Raw genomic sequence first — 21453 nt, forward strand, 5'->3', positions numbered from 1 at the left:
GACCGGGGCACGAACCCGCGTCCCCTGCATCGGCAAGCGGACTCTCAACCACTGCGCCACCAGGGAAGCCCGAGGCCAGGTCTCTCGATGGCACTGGTGTTCCTGATGCTGCACTGACGCATCCCCTGGGTAACCCCAGGCAGAGCAGCACCGCTGAGGCTAGCACACCAGGGCTCCCAGCCTTCCAGACCTGGCCATGCACAGCAGCTTCCTTATTCTACTTGAACCTGAGAAGAGGCACATTTTGGTTGAGTGATTATACACCTGGGTGGCTGTATGTCAGGAAACACTCCTAAAATTCTTGTCCCTGACCGATTAAAGGAGAAGCATATCTTGGCCATCCTTGGCCTCTGGGTTACGGTTGCATCATTAAACAGGGCTTAATTATTGAGTGATTTTAGCAGTAAGGAGACTAGTGTATTCTGTACAGTAATAATTGGTTTGCCTGTGTATAGGGGTTACAAAGCACCTCTGTGGCACTTTCGCATTTACTCCTCACGCCTGCCCTCTGAGGGTGGCGGGATGGGTTTTTGTTTGTTTGCTTGTTTTAATTTTATGGATGCAGAAACTGAGGCTTGAGGTAGCTAGACACCCTGCCCCTGGCACACCGACAGTGGCAGAGCTAGAACTCAGACCCAGGTATCACCTCACCTCAGAGGCTGCTTTCTCCATTGCCCCATTGTCTCAGAGTGAAGGGTGACTAGGCAGTGAAGCAATTCTCTAGGAAAGCATGACCAATTTCCCTTTCTCCACCTCCCACTTCTTCCTCTGCCCCTCCCCCGCAGCCCCCATATATAGGAAGCTCCACAAAGCCTGGCTTGCCTGTGCACCTTTACTTTTGAAGCTGCTTCCATAGCTGGAACAGTAGCCTTCCATTCACAGTTGCACCCTGATCGCTGAATGGTAGGGGTGCCTGCCCAACCCTCTTCCTCTACAGCAGGAACCAGCCACCTCTAAACAGCAAACCCTCAAGCATCACTTCTAGGACCTGAGGTGAGTGATGGGAGAGTCTTGAGTACTTGGTTTTGAAGCCTTACACTGACCGCAGCCCTACTGGGAATGGGAGCTGGGGGATGGCAGAAGTCAACTTTTCCAGTGTTTATGTAAGGGTGAGATATACCGTGAGGCTGAGCTGCTTTCTCGGGTTTAACACCCAGAAGAATTTAGGTTGGAGGAGAGGAAGGCCAGGAGGATTATGAGGCCTAGAGATGAATTTGCAAGACAGGCTGCAGATCCTGTGGAATTTGAAAGAAGGGTATGGAAAGACTCTGAGTGAGAGGCTGAAGCACAGAGCTGCATGACAGGACAATGGGTGCTGGTTCTGGGCCCACTTCTCTGGCCCATGTGTTGGCAGGCACTCCAGAGACAGGCCTTCTCCCCGCTTCCTGACCAGTTTAGGGGTGGAAGACTGAGCATCCTCAGGTGTGAGACCAGGGCCAGGAGAAAGAAAGGGAGGGAGGGACTGAGCTCTGAGGAAAGAAGGAAGGAAGAAAAGCAAAGGACAAAGAAATTAGGGAGAAGAAATCTCTGCATACATTATGATAGACAGACAATGGGGTTCCCTTCCTCTGGCTTGGGGCTCTTCACAGAGTCTTTCAGTGGAAGGTTTTAAAGGTGATTCCTCTGGAAATCTGATTCCTCCACTTGTTCAGTTACCTGAAAATTTAATTCTTAGAGTCAAGAGCCAGTCCGTCAGTTGAGGTGGCATAGTGAGTATGTGACCGTAACCTATCAATCAGCTAGTCCTTCCCTGTGGGTCAGGATTAAACCCACGGCTCCTCATGAGTCGGAGGTGGCCTTCTCCTGGAAGAGGGGAGAAAGACCTGTCCACGTGTGCCCGGTGACTTAAGGGCAGAACTCAGACAGGCAAACGCCTAGTTAAGCTCTCTATCCTGCTGAGTTTGGGCTCCCTATAGGAGTTCTTTGGCACATTGTAAAAGAGTGAAGAAATGGCACTCCTCATTTCTTCACTCTTTTTGGTCAAATTCTGACTAGCAGGTTGTTGACTAGAGTTGACTGTAACAGAGCAAGGAAGGAGGTGCAGGGGTGTGTGTGTGACATGGATTGGCGGGAGGGGGTGGTGGTGGCACAGATAGTGGGGAAGCCAGATCAATGGGTATGAGACCGAGTGGCAGAAAGAACCTTGCGCCACCCCAGGGCACCTCAGCAAGGCCACATGTTTGAATTATTCTAACACCGGGAACCCACTCTAGTTTCAGGTTTCCCATCTGTGTGTCCCCGAGGCTGGCCAAGGCAGAGCCAAGGAGCATTACTCTGGGGTGTACCCCTTCTTCCAGCAGGATCGCCCTGGTCCTTCCTCTGCTGCAGATGGGCTCTCCTGTGCGCATGGCTGCCCTTCCCTGCCTGAGTCTGATCCTGCTTTTCTGGAGCCAGGGGCCAGGGGTCCGGGGCCAAGAATTCCAATTTGGGCCCTGCCAAGTAGAAGGGGTAGTTCTTCAGGAACTGTGGGAAGCCTTCCAGGCCATGAAGGACATTGTGGTGAGTGAAGCGCTGTTCTGAAGCCAGCCGTGGGGGTGATTCTAGGCAGAGGAGAATATTTTATGATTGTGGAGCCTTTTGCAGCATGATCATCATTTTCCTATCTAGGAACTTAGTGAAATCAGACGTATCACAAGTCTACATTTCCTCTTGCCCTTGGGGAAACTGAGACTCAGAAAGATGTGGCCAGTCTGTAGGAAAAGAAACACAGCCCACGAGGAATAAAGAAGGGAGCCCGATTCATTTGAGCTTCATCTATGTCCCAGGGTTACATGAGACTCCACCAATGGGAAGTCATGGGAAATCCTTCGAGACCCACCAGAGTTTTCACCTACTGCTTTGCCAGCTCCTACTATCCTGTTCCCACCTGCTTAGGCCTTGAGTAAAGGTCGAAGAATGTTTAATGCTGAGCTGGGAAAGAATGGTTAATAGAGCTTGTGACATGTAGTCCTTAAAGGACAATCCACATGCAAGGCAGAAAGAAGGAGTTGATGACGCAGCTAGGGAAGAGGGGAGGGTGCCGCATTGGAGACAGGGCACCTATGTATGATCTTGACCTTGAAACCAACCCGTACAGCAACCCCTACCTTCGCCCCCATCAGTTTCCTTATTTGCACAATGAGGAGGTGGGACAAAGGAGCTCTAAAACTCCTTCCTCTCAAGCATTCTTTGGCTCAACACTCAAGAACTGGGATGAGTGGTGGGCTGCAGGGGAAGCTCCAAGGGCAGCCCCCCGACCTGCCCCAGAATATGGGGGTAACATCCCATTCCTTGTGGTTCTTAAACCACATGAGCTTATTTCTTCCTGCCTCAAGTGACCAAAGGGATCAAACAGGTCCCTCGTCAAAGCTCTAAGAGCTCCTGGGATTCCGTCTGCCCCTGGGGGCCAAGATTGGTGATTTTCTGGGCCTGGAACCTTGTACCCCTACCCCAGGGGCCAGTTCAGCATGGCCTTTCCTGGGTCCTCCCTCTGGCCTCTGAGATCTCACAGACTGGATAGATTTAGGGGTCTGGGGAAGCAGCGTGTATTTGCAAGGTCGGTTTCTATGCTGACCCCCAACCTGGAGACATCTGTTCTTTCTTTTCCCAAAGCAAGCTCAGGATAATATCACGGGCGTCCAGCTGCTGCGGAAGGAGGTTCTGCAGAATGCCTCGGTAATCAGATGCTGGGGAAGGATGGTGCCTCCTCTGGGTGGCTGGTCTTCTACGGGTGACGCTGAGGGGTTGTCTAGGGGAGGCTGACAGAGGACTTCACTTCTGCCCTGGGCTGAGCCTGCACAGGACACGGCTTGGTAGTGAGCCAGAGAAGTAATATCTGGGGTTGTCATCTCAGTATCTGGGGTATGTGAACATGTGGCATGAGGAGAGGGGCGGGGATTGAGGCTTGTAAACCTCTGTCTCCATTTAGCCAGAGTTGCCATCAATCTAGATTTCTCTTTCGCTTTTGTCGGCCCAGTGAGCATGTGCTTAGGCCACTTCTATGCCCCTACTTTTTTCTCACCTGTTACTCATCACGCATCTAGGCAGTGAGCAGAGACGACTGAGCCCTGATCCCTGAGAGATGCTGAGCTTCCCTCTGTGGCACTTCAGAGGGCCAGTGTGCAATCCCTGTGCTCAGGGATACTTAGTTTTCTTTTCTCCTCATTTCCTCTCCTTCCAAGCCTTTTCCCTGCCAACTCTCAACCAATCAAGATCTGGTGCTTTTCAAGGTCCATCACCGCCCAGAGCTATTAGAGAGGCCATGTGGTATAGAAGAAAGAATACTAACCAGATGGGAGTCAGGAGTCCTGGGGGCTAGGCTGTGTCTGCTACTGACCAGCCATGGGACCCTGGGTGAGTCCCTCCTTTCTGGGTCTGCGGTTCCTCCTGTCAAACAAAGGGGCCTGGAGGCTCCTTAAGATCTAACATTTATCAGCATCTCCTAGAGGATTGCTGCCTCTACTGTGCTTATCTTGCCTTGCATGGCACGTGAGTGGTTCATCCAGGGCTGGGGTGGGCAGAGGCCTTGGCTCCGCAATGACCCCACCCCTCCCCAGGAGGCTGAAAGCTGCTACCTCATCCATGCCCTGCTGGAGTTCTACTTGAACACTGTCTTCAAAAACTACCGCGATAAGGCAGTTGAATTCAGGATCCTGAAGTCATTCTCTACCCTGGCCAACAACTTTATTGTCATCGTGTCCAAACTGCAACCCAGTGTGAGTAGAACAAAGCTGGGACTGAGGCCCACAGGAAATGCTACGTTTTCAGAAGACTCGTCTTCCCTTATTTGGCCCTGGCTTTTATTCCACGACAGGGAGCTGCAGGTGTCATGGAAAAGAGCACAGGCTCTGGGCACCAGCAGTTCTGTGCTCAAATCAAGGTCTGCTTCTAACCAACTGGGTGTCCATTGGCAAGGTGGTCCACCACTCTGAGCTTTGGTTTTCTTATCTATAAAATGCTGATAATCACCCCTACGTGGCAAGACTACTGTGAGAATTAAAGGACACAGTCCCTGCTGCATGGTGGGAGTTCAGCATTGGCTACCTTGGGGACGCGGGATTTGGAGTTGTCCTCTTAGGCCTTGGGCACCCCTCCGGCGTCATTAGGAAGCAGTGGGAGGCAGCTTGCCTCCGCTCCTACCCGACACTTGGCACACTTTTTTTCTGTTATCCAGCAGGAAAAGGAGATGTTTTCCATCAGTGAGAGTGCACACAGACGGTTTCTGCTGTTCCAGCGAGCATTTAAACAGGTAATCAAAGCCAGGAAGGGAGAGGTGCCCAGCTGGAAGTAGACTAGCCTGAAGTGTCACACGGTTGTTCCTCAGGGACCGAGTGCCAGAATCCAGTGCAGCTGACTCCACCTGGCTGGCCCCAAAGCCACCGGGCTTAGCACAGCTGTAGCTGCGTCAGTTGCCATGTCCTCTGCATAAATACCACAAATGGCAGCCTAGTTTTCTGCCAGTTTTCAAGTTAAAGTGCTATTATATTTCCCTACAAGACGATTTCACTACCAAGGACATTCCCAGGTGAGAGTTTTCTGGGTACTTGAGGTGGGCGATTGGAGTCAGAAGTGAGGGGGAAGGAAGGGAGAACCCCCGAGCACAACACACATTGCGTGTTTTCCATGATGTTCAAAGGGTCTAGTCTGTGAAAAAGAATTACGGGAATTATGTTGGCTTTTCCTAAATTAAGACAACAAAGAAAATCCGAATTTCATACCCAGCTCCCCCGCAAAGCAAATACAATTTTGATCACTTTTTGAGGAACAGATACCCCAGTTTATAAATAAATGGTGAAGAGCAATAATATACAAGGGAAAGGGGCCACCCGGGCCTCAGTTTCCTCACCTGCACAGTGGGCTCAGGGGGTGGACAGGATCCACCCTGCGCTGGGATTCTGATTCTTAGTGTCAGGGACTCCAGATGCTTTTCCCTTGCTCCTTAACCGTTGCCACTCACCAACCCATCTGTCCTCACCTCCGAAGCAGACGACACTCTTAGACGGGGAGTAACTGATGGGTAGGTGACTTTGTCAGAGGCCATCCCAAAGGGGACTCAGCTCATGATTTGGAGTCAGACCGGGTTCAGGTGTCGGAAGGAAACCTATTCTTGTGGCTAACATGACAGATCTTCAACTCTCCTTTCCCTTTAGTTGGACAGAGAAGCAGCTGTGACCAAAGCCTTTGGAGAAGTGGACATTCTCTTGACCTGGATGGAGAACTTCTACCAGGTCTGAAGGCCTAGGCCAGGATACCCTCCTCGTTCTCTGTGTCATTTCAAACAAGCGTTCCTCCCCATGATGTTCTCTGGGTGCTTCACATCCTTGACAATGGGCCCCATCCTTGGCACAGGCTTATCCTCAAAGACTTCATTCTTTAAGGGACCCCAACAACAGTTGTGGAAGGTTCCCTCGGGTGCTGCGAATAACCTACAAAGCAGATTCCTATATTTATTACAACACTATTTAATTCCTATCAGTGTTTTAACCGATGCCTTATTTATTTGTCAGAATGAAAGTTCTGTGAAGGCAGCAAGGACAGTGCCCCACGCTTCTCTCTGATCCTCCACAATCTTTGCCACCACGTGGGGTAGAGGATGGGTGCTCAGTAAATGCTTAATTGGATTTTTTTTAACCTGTCTTTGAATTGTTGAGGAACAATGAGGGATGTTGGGATGTGAAGTTGAACTTTAGGGCATGGAAATGACATTGTCATGACACCTGCAGGGGTCATACGCAGAGCACTGGGACGAGGGTGAGGGCACTGGTTTGAAATATAAATGATAAAAGATATAATGCAGGGGGGTGCCCAGAACAAAGCAGACCCTCCCTAAACACTGCATTTCTTGCCCACACTGCCCACCTCTCTCCCACCATCCCTGCCCGTTGGGTACTCTCTTTCTTATCCTACTCACTCGTCCCTTATCTGCCACTTGGGAGGGTGCCAGCGTCAAGCTGACCTCGTGGATGGTGTCATCATACCTGGATGACAGGTGTGATGGTGGTGCGAATATAATTTAGGGTTAGGTTAGGGTTAGGATTATGTGTTATCCCATCTGTGATGACATTCCCTGCTCATAAAAAGCAGGCACCTCGGGAACCTTTCCTTTCTATCACTGGACCAGTGCCCAGAGAAGCTGAGTTGTGTGTCTGGGAAAGGCCTTCTTCCTAAAAGCAAGACGGGACATTCTCTAGTCTCAAGCTTTGACTGAACTTTGTAGTTGACTGCAATCCAAACATATAATGTCTGCCTAACTCTGCCCTTGTACAGAACACTCAAGAGGATGAATGTACGTAGGAGGTGGGATGTCTCTTCTTCCATGACGTGAGTTCTCTTGCAGAACAACTGGCCTTCCAGGAATCCCATATCCTTGTTCTACCCCACCTGGCTATAAGCCACCAGGACTGGCAAAGAGAGGAGGTGCATTTCTGAAAGCAGAGAGATGTAATGGCTTTGGATAGCTCAAATAGACCAAGGCTAAGATAAGTGCACACATTTCAGTGCATGGAAGAAGGATAAATAGATGACAAAAACTATTCTATTTCTGAAAGAGGGCGAATGCTGGAGTCAGGGTACTTAGGTGCATCAAGGGAGGAAGACTTAGAATAAAGAGGGTATCCACATATATCACCATCACTAACAAGCATGGTTCTGAAAATTTACAACTCTTCATCACATCAAAATAAATTGCCCTCATAGGACTCCAGACCATAGGACTCCAGACAAATAGAAGATCACTAGTAAATGCCGGCCCTAAGATCTGGGCAAAGAGGTTGTAAGGGGTGTTTCATAACAAGGTTCCTTCCTAGCTCAGGGCTGAAGCATGTCCTCACAAAGAAGTTCAGGCACCTTCTACTGGTGGGAAACCCAAGACCGAGAAGGGCTTTCAAAGCAACAGCTATGCCTAGGCTCCAGTCCAAGGCCATGTGGTCTAGATCCAGGGCAGCAAAGACCGTGTGATCAAAGACACTCTGCAAATCCCACAGCCTGTTGCATGGCTTGGAAAGGAAGCAAGTGGCATCAGGACAAATGCTCTGCATTCCCGGAGCCCACCTGAAAACCACAGGGGGCTGCAAAAGTGTCCAGGAAGAACTGGGGGAGGGGGGACTGAGCAGTGCTCAGGGCAAACAAGACAGGGATGAGACTCAAGGTGGGACGTGGGAGTAATGAGGGTTCTGAAAACGGATGGAGCGGGTGTTGGAAACCAGCATAGAGACAAGACTCATTGGCACCAAGGTCTGGGCCCAGGGGGACAGCTGGAGAGCTGAGTCAGGCAGGGAATATTGACGTAGTCATCGGAATGCGTGTCCTCCATCTTGGCAGCAGGCTGGTGGTAGAAGCTCACATATTCACAGCTGATCTTCACAGATGGGGCATGGAGCCAGGGAGTTTCCGACACCTGGGAACAACCGGAGAAGCATCACTGGATCTGGGTAGGGTGATTGTAGCATTGACAGCAGGCAATGGGGTGGGGTGGGGGGGAAGCATGCATGTGGTTGCTGTCTTCTAGAAGGCAAAACACAGAGGTGGTTGAGCTCCATCAGGTGGCTCAGCCCTGGGGATTTTCAGGGTGGCGTCTCAACCCCAAATAACTGGAAAACACTTAGATCTAATGTGACAGGAAATGCCTTAAACGGGGCTCAGACTAAAATCATGTGACTAAGCACGGGTCTGAAGGAGAACCAGCTGCCGGAGGAGTTTCCCCTCTGGGATTAGACGATGTGACTTGTGGAATAAATATGCATCTTCTCAGGGAGTTATCAGAAGTAGCATGAGTCATCCTCTGCACCTCCATAGGGCTTTTATTCCATGGAGAGCTTGTGACGTGACATGACAGTGCATTCCAGGAAGGAGCCGGCTGGTGAAGCAGAGGAAGGTGGCAGGCCATGTGGAACTCCACTTCCCCAGAAAGAAAGTTCAGGACCATCTGCCTTCAGGACGGATCAGTTCTCGGAGGGCAGGGCTATGCCATGACTCTAACACGGCACAACTATTGTAACATCCACCCAGGAAGGCTGCAGTAGGGAAAGTCACACATTTTTGACACAAGCGCTGAGAACCAGAAGTTCAGCCCCCTGAACATAGTAGGCACTGAGTAAGTGCTCACTGAAAGGAGCTGTTACTTTCTGTACTTTACCAGAGAGGGAATGAGCAGCAGCTTGCTTCAAAAATATTATCTCCCACTGCCTGTTACAGTTCATCATTTGAGATTTATTTGGCTTAAAAAATTTTAAAAAGTCACTCCCTGTGAAGGCTTAAAATACTCAGTCATTAATCATAGGCACCTTGTTGTCAACTTGCTCCATCAAGATTTTTATCCCTGAGAGTGGGAATGTGAGTTTCAAGCAGGGAAGAAGGGTAAAATTTGAGCAAGGTACTGGGCCAGGTGAGGGCATGTGTGGTCACAGAGCAGTTCCAGAGAAAAGGGCTGAGGTAAGTGTAGAATAGATGGGCACCGCTGGACCTACCTAAGCTACTGTGAACCTTCTCCAGCAGGGCTGAGGGCAAGCTCAAGAAGCTGGGCATGACGGGGGCAGAGCTGTTGCTTGTTGCCAGGCATCACTCTCCCCTTTGTAGCAAGGCATGGTTACCGAGCCAGGGATACATTATTCAGCCTCCCTTGAAGGCAGGTGTGACCACGTGACTAAACTGTGCCCAGTGGGATGCAGGTAGAAGTGATGTGTGAAATTTCAGGGTCATGTTCTTAAAAAAGCAACTTTCTCTTTCTTCCTCCCATGCGCTGGGATGCAGACATGGTGCTGGTGATTGAGCATTGACCACGGACGGATGGACGCGGCAAGACTCCAGGGGATGGTGCAGCAACAGGCAGAAGGCATTTGAGTCCCTGGATGACCCCATGGCTCAGGCCACCTCCTCCTGGCTACCTGCCTTTGCTTGAGAGGAAAATAGGCTTCCAGGTTGTGGGCCGTGGTTTAGGGTTTGCTGCATTAGCTTAGCCTACCCCCTAATTAAATCAGGGAAACTTGCCACACTTAGTTTTTACTGGTTCCTGAAGTAATAATGTTTCTGCTATGGTAGGCTGCTTTAGAGAATAAAATGGTTTAGAGAATAAAATGAATAGTTTACAGGTTTTTCACACATCTGCCGAATGGCCATCAATAGAAAGATGAGAAGAAAAAAAAAAGAAAGATGAGTTCCCTATGTCCAAACCTAGATTTCAAGAGGAATATTCTTCATCCAAAGTGTTGAATCTTATCTACGTCTCTAGGCCAGGCTTAACTGCCTTCAGTGATGGGTAAACAACCTCCTCTCATCTTCGAGGGCTTACTAGAAAGTACTTCCTCATATTAAGGTGAAACTGGGTAACTTCCACCCCCTTAAGATCTCCTAGAAATCAACTCTTTTCCACATGAAAGCCCTTCACGTATTTGTAGAGGTACCATCTATTATCCTCTACTAAGCTCCCATTTATCCCATGAGAAATGCTTGGCTAAAAGCCGTGTAACTAAGTCTACCACAATCGTTGCGTAGTCGCCTACTCACACCATCAAAGGAGGAAACTGATACTAGTTCCCAGACTCAGGGCCCGGGGAGCCGCTGCGAAAGCCCCCGCCCTCCAGCTAAGCCGAAGCTCCACCGACTGCGCTCGGGTCCAAGCCCAGGTCTGGGGCCGCCCATTAGGGCCGCAGCTGCCAATCAGGGGACGGGGCGGAGCTTACCTGCGGCGGGGCTGGGGGCGCCAATGCTCCGGGGCCTGGGAGAGGTGCCGCCCCTTCACCTAATAGGAACCGGGAGGGCCGACATGAGGGCGGGGCCGAGGATCCAGCCCCACCCGCAGCTCTGCCGGAAACCCTGGGGAGGAGGAGCGGGCCGCGCTGCACGCGGCTGTTCTGGAGGCGGGTTTTTCTGGCTCACCTTCCGCGCCGCGCAGTGTCTGCTGCTCCAGCTCGCACGCCCGGCCCGCCCCGCTCTCCCCCAGCCCGCCTCCCTCTCCCCGCGACCTGTCCCGCTCTCCCCCATCTGCCCGCCTGCTCACCAGCAGCGTCCACCCCCCGAGGGCGCCGAGGGCAGGCGCTGTAGACGTTGTTTTGGGTGCGTGGCCGCTGCGACACGCGTGGCCGCTGTGACACGCGTGGCCGCTGTGACAGGGGCCGCTGTGAGGCCTCCAGGGCGCGCATCCTCACGGCCAGTCGGCGGACCCGTCTGGAGAGAGCTTCTCGGTAAAGCCACAGGGAAGGAGAGAGGAAGAGGGCGTCAGAGGCCCATGGGCACCCCCTCCCAGTCTTAGAAAACTAAAGGCTGTCTGTTTCCCTGGTGTTTGGCAATGTCTGACATGTGGGTGCTTACTGAAGACCAAAGGGCCCAGGCCGCGCTCCTCCCCGCCCCCATTTCCAGACCATTGAGCCCCGTGCCACGTTCCCCACACCCCAGGCTGCTCATCTAAAGCTCCTGAGTGTCCCCGGGAGGTCAGAGTGATCTGAATGCGCTGGGATTTGGGGGAAGCTCGGCTCTCCGAAACTTAGCCTGGCGCCCTCACCTTTCCTCCTTTGAATGACCCTCTTCGCCACCAGCCCCAGAAGTGCCAGCAGGATGAGACCCAGGATGGTGGGGGTCAGGATGTAGAAGCCTTGATCTTCCATCCCAGACACGGGGCCTGGGCCGTGGTTGAGTGATCTGAGGAGGGAAGGAGGGGGAGAGAGAAGGGAGAGGTCAGGAAGGGAGGGGGTTAAGGCAGCACGCAAGTGGCCAACTTTTTTGGAGGTAGCTCACAAGTTTGTCCCTTTGTTAACAGAATTCTCGCCCTGGACGGTGCAGGCCTCTTACCTCTGCCTGTGAAGCCTGGTTTGGTGGTTGTAGCTAGCCGTCTGGAGCCTGAGCAGTTCCTCCTGTGCTGAGGTTTTTGAGGCTGTGGCAGATGGCAGGAGGGTGGCGGGCTGGGCAGTTGCTACTGAAGATGCCCTGTAAACTCGAGGGCGGTGGGTGATTGAGGTGGTGGGGGAGGCATGGTGTGCTGGAGGGGCCTCGGTCCTTTGAGCTGGTGTGGTTACTACAGAAGACAGCAGGAAGAAACTCTAGTCTCCAGCAGCCTTGGGCCAACCATTTCTTTCCAGAGCACATGCTTCCCTTTTACCTAGACTACCTTTGTTCTCACGGTCCTTGTCACCTGAAATGCCTCCTGAGCATGCCATCTGCATCTAGTACGTCCTGTCTATATTTGCTTCAAACTCCATTTCCTACAGGAAGTCTTCCCTGACTTCCCAGGCAGAAGAGCTTGCGCTCCTCTAAGCATGGACAAAACCTTGTTTGTAGTTCAATTCCCACTCTGCCTTGTGCTGTATCTATGTGCTTGTCTATTCTCCCCCATCCCACACCTGTCAGTCACAACCTTGAGTATACAGTGAGCTCAGTTACACGATCCCTCTCTCAATGGCCGGCAGTCTTTTAGTGTAACAATAGTCAATTAATGTATCTACCTCACAGGGCAGATGTGAGGATGTGATGTAACTATTGCATGTCAAAATGCATTTAAGACAGGAAAATGGTATAGAAATGTAAAAGTATCATTAGTATAATCGTGATTGATCTTGTTATTGTAAAATAGAGCTGTTAAATCAGTATGCCAGCAAATGGAAGACAGCCCTATGGGGAGCAGGAAGCAGGAGGACCTCTGGCTGGGAAACGTCTGCCCAGTCTTGGTTTCCCCGCAGTCATTCATAAAAGAGCTAGATTTTGTGAATGGAGCACAAACTTCATTACATGTGGTGCCACCTGGTGGTGTTGGGTCATTTCTGCAACTAGTGCCAAGTGTACGGGCTGAAGGATGGGCTTGAAAGACTTGGAATGCAGATCTCAGGGAGGTACCCCCTCCTAAGGCAGGGAAATACACATCTGAGACGCAGCTCTGCTCTGCCAACCATCCTACGAGCTGAACATATACCCCCTCCTCCATTTTCACAATGCCATAGAATCTCCCCCACCTCCCCTACCCTACCTTTGGGGAACTGACCTTTGGATATGAATTCCAAAGAGCTGGCATGTTCAGGCATCTGGAACCAAAGAGGCATGCGCATTTGGAGAAGTCTGTTGAACCATGCTGGAGGCTCAGGCAGTGGCTCTTCTTCCCAGAAAGGCCCGTAATCTACCGGAGGCAAGAGGAGTCCATTGGTGGTCTCTAGGACGAGACTGAGGCCTGGGGAAGGGACCGCTGCTATGAGCTGAGGCTGACTCAGCTAGGGCAGATGGCAGTGAGGGGATGAGGGCAGGGAAAAGAAAAATAACCAGGCTGGGGGCTTCCCTGACAGAAATCCTCTTTCACCCTAACCCCGTCGGCATTCCCTGCAAAACCATCAGAGACCATTGGGAATCTAGGTTGTTGAATTAGTGCTGTGTATGTCTGAGGAAGTCAGTGGAGAAAAGAAAAAAGGAAGGATTCGGGAGAAATAAAGAAAGGATCAGATCATAAAGTAACAAATTTGGCCATCAACTGTGAAAAATGATTGTCTTTCCTTTATATTTATCCCTGATATCTCTCATGGGACAATTATGGTAATAATTATGTCCTTTTGCTTCCAATTTCCTTCAGTCTCAGAGCCCCTCCTCAATCTCACCCCACACTCGCCTTGTGCCCTGGGTAGGATGAGTAAAATACCACACAAGGAGAGCACCTATCCTGTCCCTTTCATACAGTTTGGATAGAAAATTTGGTGGACCGTGAAGTTCATTGACTCTATGAGGTTTCAACTCTACAGATCCCAGTTCCTACTGGACTTGCTAATATGGGAATAGTGTAAGAGTGTGGGGACTGCTGCAGTCCCATTGTTGTCCCAGCCTTCCTGAGTGGAAACGTTTTCTGGGTGGCCAGAGCCTCCATCGTGTGGGGCACCTACCACTGTGAACAGACAGGGTGATCTGCTGGGTCTTGCCCCGGTCTGTGTCCATGCCTGCCCCACAGGCATAGACCCCGCTGTCACTCTCGACCAGCTCTGTCATCTCCACCAGGAACAGATTCCTGTCTGGACACAGCTCCAGTGTGACTCGATTCTTGAATTCCTTCTTGACGAAGTTCCTGTTGGACACCACGGTGGCGCATCCTCCAGACGCAACAATTGTCCGGCACAGATATATCCTCACATGCATTTCAGGAAGCGGGCACTCGATGACAACGGATCCTCCCAGCATTCCCTCCACCTTTACTTCTGGAACGACCCTCAGGGCTCCAGCTACTGCAGGGAGAGGGAGTTAATGTAGAGGAAGCCCCAGCCCCAGCCCCATCCCCGACTCCAGCCCTGTTTCCAACCCAGGCCCCAGCCCAGCCTCATACTCATCCCTACTTCCAACTCCATCCCCATTAGCAGCCCAAGCCTCAGCCAACCCTCAGCCTCAGCCCTCTCATGATCTCTAGCCCTGGCTGCATCCTCAGCCTCTTCCCATCCCCAACCCTATTTATATTCTTGGCCCAGCTCTATGTCCATCCCTAGCCCTATGCCCAAGGCTGAGTCTCTCCCCAGCCCAAGCCTTAATGTAGTCCTCAGCCTTGTTACCAAACCTGAACCCATATGGACCCAGACATCAACCCCCTGAAAATACAGTCAAAGCCACTACCCCACTCCAGGGGGAGAGAATGTGCCACAGTGATCCCCCCAACCAGCCCATGATCCCTGAGTGACTTCAGGGTGGTGTCGGGAGGCACGGTACAATTTGCTCCAACAGGTTTTCTGTCTAGTTCTGTTTTGCTCAGATCCATCCAACCAATCAAAACAACCATTCACCTCCAGTCTTTTTATTCAATAATTCAACAAGTATCAGTTGAATGCCTTTCATGTGATAAGGTGCCTGGCATCCCTCCCTCACAGAACGCATCATTTATTGAATGATACAAATGGACGGCCACTATGTGACAGCAGAGTATAGTAAATCCCATGGCGTAGATACACAGAACTCCTTGGGAGCAGCAAGCAGGGGCGCCTGATCCAGTCTGCCACAGAGGATGATATAATTTGAGGAAGGCTTTCTGGAAGACGTGGTGTGTAAGTTGTGACCTGAAGGACTGGGTGTGGACGGCAACTCAGAGAATGATGGTGCTGTCTTCACTGAGGAAGGGAACACAGAAGGAAACAAGGGTATATTTGAGTGTGTGTGCGCATTGTATGTGCATTGGGGGTGGTGTGGAGCAGGGTGGAATAAAAGGTGTGGTTTCTGAGTCCCTGACATCAAAAAGCTTATGCTTTGGCTGAGAGAAGGCAGGTCTAAGCTGGAGAAGAAAGTAAGTCCAAGTATGATTAATTGTCAGCTAAGTGGGTCCCAATAAGTGTCTGTATATTTCTGGGAAGACAATTCGGAGGATGAAATGTGTGTGGGGGGAGGGGGCTGTGGACTAGGGTGGAGGAGAGACCCTTCTAGACGGTGAGAACCACCCCCAAAAAGGCTGGGACAGGAGAGAGAACATGGCATGTTCATGAGGTGGGGAGGGATGTTCACAAACTTCCTGAAATTCATCCATAGAGCAAACATTAAGAGTAGCTCTAGGACTTCCCTGGTGGTACAGTGGTTAAGAATCCACCTGCCAATGCAGGGGACACTGGTTCGAGCCCTGATCAGGGAGGATCCCACATGCTGCAAGCAACTAAGCCCGTATGCCACAACTACTGAGACTGTGTGCCACAACTACTGAAGCCCATGCACCTAGAATGCATGCTCCGCAACAAGAGAAGCCACCACAGTGAGAAGCCCGTGCACTGCAACAAAGAGTAATTCCCAACTCACCGCAGCTAGGGAAAGCCCACGCACAGCAACGAAGACCTGATGCAGCCAAAAGTAAATTCTCTTAAAAAAAAAAAAAAAAAAGAATAACTCCAAGGAGTCAAGGAAAGAAGTGGGACTGGAGCCTCCTAGATGAGCAGAGAGAGTCGAGGAGGATGTTCTGGGGAGAGGGAAGAACATGGACAACAGAAACAACCATGGGAACATGAGATGGGGGTAGAGGAGGCTAGAGAGGGACTAGCTGGGGACATTTACAGGAGTATGTTAAGATCTGAAAGTGTAGCTGGTAAGTGTGGTGGGGAGAAGAGGGGCCCACCAGACACGTATGATCTGACATGGAAACCCTTCATGAATAACCCAACACTGCTTTAAATCCCCTGGAAACAGACGTGTGAGGTAGCCCTGTGACTGGAATGTGCCAGTGGAAGGGTGACCCATCAAAGGACAAACACGCAACCAAGGGGATAGGTGAATCCCTGTATGTCCAGAAGGACCATACCTGTGTGTAAAGCCCAGCACCTGAGAATGAGCATGCAAACATTTTTGGACCAACCCAACCAGAAAAGGGCATGCCTGCTGCTTTCTCAAGGGTGAGATGCTGTAAAATGGGCAGGCGCAAGACAGAGCAGAGAGGGGTCATCACCTGTGCAGATGCCTCCAGTGGCCTCTCTCTGCTCAGCGATGAGCTGCTGGTAACCCCCTGGCTTGCCCAGATCCTCTGTTATGGACTGTATGTTTGTATCTCCCCAAAATTCATGTGTTGAAACTCCAACCCCCAAAGTGATGGTATTACGAGGTGGGGCCTTTGGAAGGTAAGTAGGGTTAGATGAGGTCATGAGGATGCAGCCCTCATAATGGGATTAGTGTCCTTGTTCTCTCCATGTGCACAAGAAGAGACCATGTGAGCACACAGGGAGATGGCTGCAAACCAGGAAGAGGGCCCTCACAGAGAATCATGTCTGCCAGCACCTTGATCTAGGACTTCTAGTTTCCAGAACTGTGAGAAATAAATGTCTGTTATTTAAGCTACGCAGTCTATGGTATTTTGTTACAGCAGCTGGAGCTGACTAAGACATCCTTATCGTGCAAACTTTGGATGGATGAAGCACAAGGAAAGCTGCTGGGCACACTGAACTCTGGTCCCAAGGAAGCACTAATGGGTGAGATGAAAATGACCAGATGCCATTCTCCTTGGAGTTCATAGTAGCTTCTAACCAAAAGCAGATTTCCCAAGTAGAAAAAAAGATAGATATAACCTCCAGGTTTAGAACTTAGGCACAGTGTGCATAAGACTCCTTTGGGGGAACTTGCTAGGATACAGATAACCTGGTCCTGCCCTTAAGCAATGTGATTATATCTGCTTAGGATGGGGCCTATGGATCTGCATTCTTAGATAAGCATCCCAGGTGCCCTTGAATTTTTGCAATTCTGGACCCCTTAACTACATTTCCAAATGATTCAGGGGAAAAAAGAAAGGGGTGGGAGAAGGTATCTAAAGGAACCAAGCTGTTTAATATTGACATTTTAGAGAGACTGCTAACTAAGTGTCATTAATCTTTAAGTTGGTGATTTGATTTTCAGTGGTGATGGTAGGGGAAAGGGATATATGTAGCTTAAAAAGTCACTCTCAACATATAGTTGGATATAAATATCCAATTTGAAACATGGAAAAAATCTTGTTTTCATAATGCAAAATAAGGTAAAGGCCCCCAAGGCCTTGGCTGGTGGCAGTGCTCTGGGAACAGACTTTGGATTCCGTGTAGCAGTGATTTTCTAGGTGGGAAAATCGATGAGGACCCTATCAACTCAAGTCACAGCAGAATCTCTGGAAGAAGGGAGCTGACCTGAGAGTTTTATGTTTATCCAATGGAGCGTGGATTTTTTTAAAAGGATGGGAAGCATCCTATGCTCCTTCCCACTTCTGCCCACACTAACCTGTGTGTGTCTGGGCCCGCTGTCTGCCCTTGGCCCTGTCGCTGTGGATGGAGTGTCCCCCTCCTCTCAAAAGCCAGTCCTGTCACCTTTATCCTGAATCCATGCCATCGCCTTCTTTAGAGCATGTCTTCTGCGATCACCTCCTTTCTCTGTCTGTCTCACTGGTTCTTCTCCTCCAGCATTGCATGGCTTACACACACGCCCTGATATGGCCCATATTGGAAAAACCCTTGGTCGACTTCTCCCCTCCCCTTCAGCTGCCACCCCTCTTCTGTTCACTTTCTCAAAATCACTGAATCCACTCCTCCATCTCCCGATTCCTCTTCCACCTATACCTGTCAGAATTATGGCTCCAGTATTCTGCTGAAACTGCTCCGGTCAAGGTCACCAAAACTTTCCTTGTTGCCATGTTGGATGGTCACTTCTTTATCCTTTTTTTTCTTGCTCTCCTGGGAGCATTTGGTGGAATTGAGCCTTCCTGCCTTGAAATGCTTTCCTCTCCTGGCTTCCCCGACATTACACTCTCAATGACTGTTCCTTTGCAATCTCCTGACTTATCTCTCCTTATCTGTTCACTTTAGTTCTCCTCCTCCTTCCTTCCTTCCTTCCCCTTCTCTATCAGCATTGGGCCTGACGCTGGGCCTGTTCTCTTCTCTGTCCTCCTTGCTTCCCCCCACACTAGCTCATTTACTTTCATGGCTTTTAATACCAGCTCTATATAGATCTCACCATAATATGGATCTCCAGTCTTGTCTTTACCTCTGGGCTCCAGACTTGCCTTTTTGACACCTGCTCTTGCACTTCACTCAAACATATAAGATATTTTCCAGACTTAAATGGCAAAAACAAACAAACAAAACCCTCTTGATTTCTCTTCCAAAGCCTGTTCCTTCACAAGCTGTTCCCATCTCCAAAAATAGCACCAACATCTGTCCAAGTGCTGAAGCCCCAAAGTCATCCCCATATTAAAGAATCAAGAATAAATTTTAGGTATGCGTATATGTACTGGGTCACAGCATCAAGTGTATGTATCATTATTATTATGGGTCAAGGTAAAAAAAGTTTGAAAGTGTATACCCTATGCTACTGCCTTGCTTTATTACGGAACTCCACTTAGGGCCCCAGGCGATGTGGCCTATAGTCTGTGCCTCATGCACTGGGCTCTGGGATCAGGACCACCCCCACATTTGCAGGACCTGGGGCAGGAATACAAATAAGACCCAAATATCATACGTCTAAATATTTTAAAGTTAATTATCAGGCTAAAAAACTGTTGAATAAATTATCCCCCTATCTTGACCAATTTACACACTCCTTGGATGTCCACTCTAATACATGGCTGTGCAGGGAAAAATGGCTCCAAGTTTCCTGCCTCTATCCTCTGGCCTCTCTCCTTTCTGTTCTCATCCCTGGCTCCTGCCCACTCCACAATGGTCCTGGTATATACATGGGGGATGACCCAGCTTGCGTGTACAAGCTCCATCCATCTCCTTCCCAAACAGCCACCTGTAGCCACCCTTTTATAGGTCAAGGGGTCACCCTAGGACAGAAGACCCAGGATAGAATCTCACACAGTCATTGAAGGTGGTTCCAGAGACATTTGGACAGGGAGTTTGAGGTCTAGAAGAGGGGGTGTGGGTGTGGGCTTGGAGTAGGCACATCCTTTTGGGCCTTGAACGCCTCACCCTGTGGAGATGGGCACAAGTGGAGAAGGACCAGGCCCAGAGCAAGGACACCTCTGGCTAGAAGGGTCGTATTGCTCAGGACAGACTGCAGGGGTACAATTTAGGTACCCTTCACTCCTAGACATTTTCCACGTCTACCCAATCCCTCTTCCCTCTCAGGTCTAAGTTTAGTTAACCATCCACTGTGATCACCTATGTCCTACCACCTCTCACAGAGTCTGTTTCATTAAAACTTCATTCCCTTGGGTTTTTAGGGATTTCCAATATTTGATTCAAAGATCTGACTTTCTTCCTAACTCCAGCCATTACAAAGAAAGCAAGTATGAATAAAAAACAACTTTGACCCCCAAGAAGCTTACCATTGAATCAATAAAATAAGGTGGACACACCTTGAGCTACAATACAAGGTAGAATGGGGTCAGCTACTGGGGTTCAGAAGAGGGGCCTGTGGAACATGTATGAGAAAGTGGAGGTTGAGATGGGATTTGAAGGACCCATAAATGGTGGAGGTGAGTGGAAGGCTATTCCCGGCAGCAGGAATGGCATGAGCAAGGGCATGGTGGCAGGAAAGTCTAGAACGTGTTCAAAGAGGCGTCCCATTGGCTGGAGGTTAGGAAAGTACAGGGGAGTATGATAAGCTCAGAGTATAAAAGGGGAGGCCAAGGGCTTCCCTGATGGCGCAGTGGTTGAGAGTCCGCCTGCCGATGCAGGGGACACGGGTTCGTGCCCCGGTGCGGGAGGGTCCCACATGCCACGGAGCGGCTGGGCCCGTGAGCCATGGCCGCTGAGCCTGCGCGTCCGGAGCCTGTGCTCCACAACGGGAGAGACCACAGCAGTGAGAGGCCCACATACCACCAAAAAAAAAAAAAAAGGGGGGAGGCCAAGAGAGGAGTTTGTATTTAAGGAGTTCGATTCAGTAGGCAGTGGGAGCCATGGAAGGTTGTTGGAAAGGATGATCCTATGATCACAGTCAAGATGAAGGAAGGTTGATCTGGAGCTACAGGCTGGTCAGGTTGGAGGAAGTGGGAGAGATAGTTAAGAGGTGATCCTGTGGTCTTCCTGTCCATTCCCTCTGTTATGTCTCTAGTAGGGGCTGCCATGGCTTCTCATCCTTGTAAATGTGAATCTAGAAACTACGTGAATTGGCCATTGATTAGGTCAAAGTCTGGTTGGGGATAAATAGGAAGAGGTGGTAAAAAGCTATTTTGGCATTTTACAGCTGATATCAGGGATAGTTAAGACAGAGAGAGTAGCTGATTTGGGTGGTGACCAGTGAGGAATTTGAGGTTAGGTGTTAGGCCTGTTGCCTTTCTGATCTTGATGGGATATGGAAGTGGGAGTGCCCAGGAGACAGCTATAACTTGAGATATGGAGCTCAGGAAATGGATTAGGGCTACCAAATGGGTTAGGGAGACTTCATTTACATTGGAACTTTGAAAATTCAGGCGTTAAAGAGATCCAGAGAAAGAGAATGTAGAAGTGAGAAGAAAGAACTTAGGAGGCACTTGCTTTGAGATTCCATATTAACAGGCCGATATGTCTGGAGAGGTGGCCCTTCAGCCCTTACCAGTCAACTCCTGAGCGAGCAGGAGGTATGTCTGGAGTAGAGGGAGGTGCACTAACTGGGAGTGGGGAGGGCCTCCATCCATGTCCTGCCCTAGGTACCGGTTTACAACTAAATCCATCCAGAAACTTCAGAGCTGGAGATGCACAGCAACTCCCCTACCTGTGGCCAATTAAGCCCTCATACAACGTCCAGTGTGTTTCCCCACAACACTTACCTGGCAGGAAGTAAAGCGACCAAAACCAGAGGTCCATGGCTCCTTCCAGACCAAGGTCCCATCCAAGAGCCCCTGGAGAGGGGGACAGAGACCCACTGCTCACCCAGGAGCCCTTCAGTGTTTGATGCTTGAAAGAGATTTCTGGCCCCCACAAGGCGTACGGCTTGAAAATGAGGAAATGACAACCTATCTTATTTGCTAGTTTTAGATGAAAAAGAATATACCAGCAAACCAAAGAGGAAGTCAGGAACTGAGAAAACATGTTGTGTTCAGTGAGAATAGGTCACCAGGGTTCAAAGTGCCTCGAGGCAGCTTCTAAAGACTATTAGAAACTACCAGTTCTGCTATTTCTTTGC

General features: G+C 50.1%; 2 protein-coding genes across 11 annotated transcripts; one reads left to right on the forward strand and one right to left on the reverse strand.

The window, feature by feature from the left end:
* Positions 1 to 825: 825 nt before the first annotated feature.
* IL24 (interleukin 24) lies at positions 826 to 10066 on the forward strand. Of its 5 annotated transcripts, none has more exons than XM_022593580.3 (8): positions 826 to 993; positions 2214 to 2499; positions 3592 to 3654; positions 4536 to 4694; positions 5156 to 5227; positions 6129 to 6206; positions 8344 to 8408; positions 9727 to 10066. In XM_022593580.3, exons 2-8 carry the CDS (start codon positions 2329 to 2331, stop codon positions 9743 to 9745), a joined length of 627 nt encoding a protein of 208 aa, XP_022449288.2. In that variant the 5' UTR covers positions 826 to 993; positions 2214 to 2328; the 3' UTR covers positions 9746 to 10066. The 5 variants fall into 5 exon arrangements, with proteins under 5 accessions (XP_022449288.2, XP_022449287.2, XP_022449286.2 ...); XM_022593579.3 differs by having other exon boundaries at positions 827 to 993; positions 2298 to 2499; positions 5153 to 5227; positions 9727 to 10065; XM_022593578.3 differs by having other exon boundaries at positions 827 to 993; positions 2301 to 2499; positions 5153 to 5227; positions 9727 to 10065.
* Positions 7496 to 21249, reverse strand: FCMR (Fc mu receptor). Of its 6 annotated transcripts, none has more exons than XM_022593572.3 (9): positions 21098 to 21249; positions 15700 to 15759; positions 13824 to 14156; positions 12944 to 13126; positions 11761 to 11983; positions 11474 to 11610; positions 10973 to 11149; positions 10656 to 10714; positions 7496 to 8374 (listed from the first exon to the last, which is right to left on the reverse strand). In XM_022593572.3, exons 1-9 carry the CDS (start codon positions 21132 to 21134, stop codon positions 8198 to 8200), a joined length of 1386 nt encoding a protein of 461 aa, XP_022449280.2. In that variant the 5' UTR covers positions 21135 to 21249; the 3' UTR covers positions 7496 to 8197. The 6 variants fall into 6 exon arrangements, with proteins under 6 accessions (XP_022449280.2, XP_022449279.2, XP_022449281.2 ...); XM_022593571.3 differs by having other exon boundaries at positions 13824 to 14159; positions 21098 to 21248; XM_022593573.3 differs by having other exon boundaries at positions 12944 to 13075; positions 13824 to 14159; positions 21098 to 21246.
* Between the last annotated feature and the right edge of the window lie 204 nt (positions 21250 to 21453).

The sequence above is a fragment of the Delphinapterus leucas genome, chromosome 1 (genome assembly GCF_059928025.1).
Source record: "Delphinapterus leucas isolate spDelLeu-1000000601 "Yukka" chromosome 1, BTC_Dleu_Yukka2, whole genome shotgun sequence".
NCBI classification, from domain to species: domain Eukaryota; kingdom Metazoa; phylum Chordata; class Mammalia; order Artiodactyla; family Monodontidae; genus Delphinapterus; species Delphinapterus leucas.